The sequence below is a fragment of the Trypanosoma cruzi genome, genomic scaffold (assembly GCF_000209065.1).
Source record: "Trypanosoma cruzi strain CL Brener 1047053516793 genomic scaffold, whole genome shotgun sequence".
Classification (NCBI taxonomy): domain Eukaryota; phylum Euglenozoa; class Kinetoplastea; order Trypanosomatida; family Trypanosomatidae; genus Trypanosoma; species Trypanosoma cruzi.
In genome coordinates, this window is record NW_001849372.1 from 2,755 (window position 1) to 8,305 (window position 5,551).

The window sequence follows — 5,551 nt, forward strand, 5'->3', positions numbered from 1 at the left end:
GGCGGCATGGATCCTTCCCAGGCTTGGGGATAGGAATAGCGTCTCCCATTTTCCAGGAGCCACGCAGGCTGCCATTTGCGAAGGAGTTGTGGATCATATTTCTAATTGTGCCACGCGCGACGGGCCCGAGACGATGCAGGAATTCATTCAACATGTTGTCGGGGCCAGGGGCTGAGCCAAGCAAAGAGTCACGGATGGCCACGTCAAGTTCATACGGCGGGAAAGGCCGATCCATTTCCCAGCCACCAGGAACCAAAGGAGTGCAGCGAGCAGCAGCAGCAGTATAAGGCGGTACGGCACGTGAAACCGCACAAAATGACGGACAAGCAGATTTGCCTGCTGCCGAGGCAGGGCGCATACGCGGCCAAGTTCAGTGCGGAGCACAACCGATTCCAGAGGATGAGGGTGCGGCGCCGCCATGCCGTGAAGATATCGACACCTCGGGCTGGGTGAGGCTCCACGTCTTTTCGCGCGGGCTTCCAGAAGCACAGCGAAGCAACGGCGTAAGGCTTGATTTCGTTCCTCCCTTTTTTCGGGTACATTCGGCTCAAAGTAGGCTGTCTCCGGGTGAGGCAATGTGTGTGCTTCGTGTGCTGCTTCGGCGGCGGACTCGGCTTGTTCCATTTCGTGTGTCCATATCTTTTTTGGAGCTGTCACGGCTGCCGCGCGGGATATGGCGCTCAGCTGCTCGTAAGATGCCTCCGCGAGGATCCAACCATGTGGACGCGGTGGCAAGGAGGGTTTCACACAACGATGTAAAAGCAGGCCAACCCGCTTTACGCAGGGCAAAGGTGGCTTCCTTCCGTCAAGGCAGCGTGTTTGCCAGTCGTGGAGTGCCATCATCCATCTCTACCAAGTAAGATATTCAGCAGTGGTCCGAGTTTATGTAAGGGGCGAATGTCCAGTGGGAGATGCGTAGGGCGCAATACGCAGTCACGTCAGGGGACGAGGCATTACGATGTGTGATCCGTGTTGCCTGCGCCGGGTCATTTGCCAGCCCAAAATCCATATCGATTAGAACAGCGGCGAAATTATCGCCTCCAGTCGTTGATGGTATATGTGACTGTCCCAGAGTTCACGATGTAAATTCAGGTCACCCGCGATAATCGCTTCGGGCCCAAGCGACAAACGATATTGATAGATGCGGATTATTGACCAATTGTTGTGGGAGGGTTGTAGAGATTCGCCACGCAAATGCTGGGACAGCCTGGCGGAAAAACAAGGGCAGCAATGGTCTCCAGGAGGTCAGTGCCAGGGAGCGACAGGCGCTCGCACGGTGGAGAGTGGCGCACCAGAACGGCAACGCCACCACCGCGCCCAGTGCGGGCCTGAAGGTGGTCATTATGGCCAGATAATTTCGTCGCAACGTCACCACGGTTACTTATTTCCTGCAGAAGAACGATGTCAGGTGGACGCTGCTCCAATCGCGCAGCAAATGCAATCTTTTTCACGAACGAGAGGCCTGCAATGTTAAGCTGCCTAATATTGATGAAGCCATCCACCTCGGGCCATGGTTCTTGTGGACGTCACCGCCACGGGTGATATCAACGGAGTGACCGCTGCGAAACGGTCGTGCAGTTCTGTCCGACAGTCTGCAGGCAGACCGCCTCACCTCCCCACACCGGGCATGGAGTGAAACCTTCTCGAGGGGTGAAGTCACCTTGGTCTCCGTCGTGCTCGCAGCAACGCCCTGCTGCGGAGTTCCTATACGCAACCAAAGCCCCAACACCGCGACAAGGTGCAACATCATCGCTGGGGACCGTGGATACTAGCAACGGATGGCGGTGTTGACGTCCCCAAGTCAGCCGGGATTGGCATACTGCTCTCATCCCTGCATTCCTCGAAGATAATAGAGAAGGTCAGTACCAACTGCGGCACACGCCCATGCAGCCGCACGACGGAATCCCGTGCACTGCTCCCGGCCATGGAAAGGCTGAGTGTCCATCGTATCCAGCACAGGCAAAAACCCTGCTTGTGGTGACAGACAGTCAGTCTCTTCTAGCCGCCGTCACCAAGGGCCCGCGCAGTCATACCGACTGGACGGAGGACCGGATCTGGCAGCGTCTCTTGTCACTGACGCGTGCCGGCTGGTCCGTGCAGCTGCAGTTTTGCTACGAACATTGTGGAGTACATGTTAACGAGCCTGCAGATCATGCGACTCAGACTACGGCAACCGGGCAATACACGGAACATGGAATAGCACCCATATGGCGCACGGACCTGCTGACATGCATTAACACCCAGCTCACCAACAAGTGGCGTAGTACCATGCATCAGGACACCCACCACTACCTGCTTGGCGGCGCCAGGCCATCAGATCCAGGCGGCAAGCACCTGATTACTCAGGAAGCCCTCGACCAACAGGAACGGACAAACATTGCATGAGCAGGGTGCGGGGAATCCGAGCTCTGGGGTCGCCTGTACTGGACTGTGAGAGACTGCACGAACCAACGCCGTTTCTGCAACATCTCACCGGAACACTCCGCTCTCATGCGCTCCAATGACGATCCCACTGCAGCGGGACGGAAGCTGTTCCCCCGACGACAAGGGAGGCCGATGCACCGCCTGTGGAGAGACGGCCCTCCACACGGCGTCGGAAGAAGAAATGCCCGTACTGTGACGCCACACTGGTGGGACACACGAACCACATCAGCCACTGTCGGTGCTTTCATCCGGAACACCCTCCACCGCTTCCCGACCTCCACCGCGATTGCTGCGACACGGTCTTCCCCACACAAAAAAAGCTCCGCAGAGAAATCGCTGCGCACAAAACCCAGACGCTGATCGGCACCGCAGCAGCAGTGCCAGGAGACAATCACTTCTACCGCAGGATCAGCCAGCCTCCACAAGCGCAACAATTAGCCCGCAGAAAACACTGCACCATCTGCTTCCAGAATGTACAGACGCTCTGGCTGTGCGCCAACGGCTGGGCATTAAGAAGGACCTTTGCACCGAAAGGTTCTCCCAATGGCAGCTGCCTCATAGCAGGAAACTCATGTCGCTGCTCGACCACCTCCTCGGCACCCTGGTGACATCGTGTGGCTAGACATGTCGGTAAGAGCAGGGAAAAATAATAATAATGAGCATTCCCGCCACTATAGAGACGTGGTGCATCTTGCGATCCCGCTGGCGGCTCTCCTCTTCCACCGCTGTTTTTGCGCAAGAGGTCACCACAGTCATTTTTGTGGTTTGGTCGGCTTCGTGTTGCGCTCCGGGTTCTCCTCATTCATCGCCCTGCGGTGCTTCCTTCGCCGTCCCTGGCACCTGTGACTGTCCCATGACGGTTTGTTCCGAGGCCTGAGTGCCCTGGGAGGTCCTCCCGCCACCAGCATGCACTCCACCTGCTGCCTGCTGAGATGCGTCGGAGCGTGGGGATGCTGTGTCTGCAGCTTGCCCTCCGCCCAAAGACTCCGGTCCACTTGCACGCATCCGAGCAGCAGACGCGCTGCCAGTGCCGGACGGATTGCAAGTGTTGCTTCGCAGTGGGTCGCTGCTGGATTGGTCCTGCCTCGTCGGAGCAATGAGTGGTCCTGCCGAGGTGGGATTGTGGCCCTCACCCGCGGTGCTTCCTCCACCCTCCTCGTCTTCCTGATTGCTATTGTCCTCAGAGTTCACATTCCCCTTTCGTCCAGAGCCACCGACCACGGGTCCACCTTCCGCAGCCATCACAGCTTCCGCGTGCCCAGCAGTCACCGCGCCATCACCCGCGGGCCGCACACGCACCCCGTCGCAGCAGCCGTCACTCACACGCACGAGCAGCTGCGCATCACTGCAGGAGCCAACAGGACGCAGAGCACACGGCCAGTCATCATCACGAACAGTGGAGTCGCCTAACGCTGCGGAGCCAACCTGCGATAGCACGAGAAAACAAAAGGAGACACAGCCGCTACACCACGCACAGCCACCGCACAGCAACAAATGGCAGCACCCCAGCAGCAGCAGCGCACACACCACGAGACAGATGGAATCAGTACGATTGCAGAGCTCGCACACCGCACCGCAAACCAGAAGTTTAAAAAGCAATAAAACAATAATTAAAAAAGAAAAGAAAAGAAAAAAAAACCCAGGGCTCCAGTGCGCATGCTTATGAGTGTGTCCGCGATGCGTTCAACGTGACGGATGCGGGGCACAACGCGGAGCACACAGCACGGCAGCAGAAGCAAGTGAAGCAAAACACAATCATTATTTCCTCTTATTTAGTACAGTGAACCACAACACACGCGCGCAAACCCCGCGGTTGAGTGCTGGCACGCACAGCCCGCACACACCTCTTCAGCCCACAGCGGTGTACGCCAGCGCGGATGCGGCGAGCACCAGCGGGGCACACACCCACGCAGAGCTGCTGAGGCTGCCGTCGATTTCGCGAAGACGTGACGGTGCGCGGGTGCTCGACACAGCTGGCGCCTCTGTAGTCGTAGTACTTGGTGCCTCTGGCGCAGTGGTGGTGGTCGTGGTTGGTTCCTTTGTTGTAGTCGTGGTTGTTGCGGAAACATCTTTGGCGTTATTATCTGTTTGGTCAGCGGAAGAACTTGTGCCACTTCGTGGTCCTGTAGTGCCATTATTAACTTCTGTCTGTATCGTATTGGGTGCGTTATTTGACTGCGGTTCCGTAACGGTGGAATCTCTCTCTACGGCACTTTTTCCCGATTCCGCAGAGGACCCCAAACCTGGCGACTCTGAATTACCTTTCCCCTGTTTATCCTCTGATGCAGAGAACGAATCACTGGTGACGCTTCCGCGAGCAATAGGCGGCTTAGCAGTTGGTGGCTCTGGTGGAGGAGGCGGCAGTATGCTGTCTCGTTCTTCAACATGATTTTCAGTACCCTCCAACTGAGCGTCTGCCGCGTACACGGACGAGCAGCAGCACAGGGCAAGCACCAACAGGGCGCACAGCAAACGGCACGTCGTCATCATCGTGAGTGTGGTCATTCAGTGGTGTGGAGCTGATCTGCACAGTGAGGGACATGGAGAGCAACAGGGGAGGCGAGAGGTGCGGCAGACACACACAGAGGGCACACCACATGAGGAGAGGGCAGCAGCCAGGCATGCACCGTACGCCGCACACCACGCACGACACACACTCCAATCCACGGCAGCAGGCACACACACACACAGCCCTGCCGCAACACCAACACACAGATGGAAGAGGGAGAAGCAAACAGGAGCGGCACACAAGGCTCCACCGCATGTACATGCGGCGAGAGCGGTCCGTCGTGTCTGCACCCCTCACGGAGGGTGTGCACACACACAAGAAGGTGCAGCGCACACAGCAACACAAAAGCAAAGTAACAATACAAAAAGAAGATCCCCGCACACCACGCGGATTGTTGGTCCACGGGAAGTGCAGCCAATATTCATCACAAAGCAGCTTGTTATCCTGTTTTGGTTGTATGCTGCTACAATAACGAGTGAGTAGCGCAAGGGCCGTCCGTACAAAAGTGGCAAGTATTCCGTCGCAAACGGGCCGTCGCGCGGGCTGGGGCAGTCACAAACAGTCGTAGTCCCAGTTCCCAACGACGAGGGCATTCCCGCAGTGGATGAGGCGGAGTCT

The 5,551-nt window shown here is 57.4% G+C and overlaps 1 protein-coding gene and 2 pseudogenes across 1 annotated transcript, besides 5 other annotated features; all 3 read right to left on the reverse strand.

Annotated features, from left to right (window-relative positions):
* Positions 1 to 4,116: part of a sequence feature (areas not merged during assembly with more than two copies in the genome that could not be assigned to a particular haplotype) that runs on past the window's edge.
* Positions 235 to 843, reverse strand: Tc00.1047053506917.27 (annotated as a pseudogene).
* Tc00.1047053506917.44 lies at positions 3,084 to 3,812 on the reverse strand (annotated as a pseudogene).
* Positions 4,039 to 4,062: a microsatellite.
* Positions 4,117 to 4,640: a sequence feature (heterozygous, non-Esmeraldo-like haplotype).
* Positions 4,273 to 4,929, reverse strand: Tc00.1047053506917.60 (mucin TcMUCII, putative; the record flags this gene model as incomplete). Its single annotated transcript, XM_800431.1, has 1 exon — positions 4,273 to 4,929. One exon carries the CDS (start codon positions 4,927 to 4,929, stop codon positions 4,273 to 4,275), a length of 657 nt encoding a protein of 218 aa, XP_805524.1.
* Positions 4,641 to 4,895: a sequence feature (areas merged during assembly that could not be assigned to a particular haplotype. This can correspond to areas where the two haplotypes were merged or to regions with more than two copies in the genome that were merged during assembly.).
* Positions 4,896 to 5,551: a sequence feature (heterozygous, Esmeraldo-like haplotype).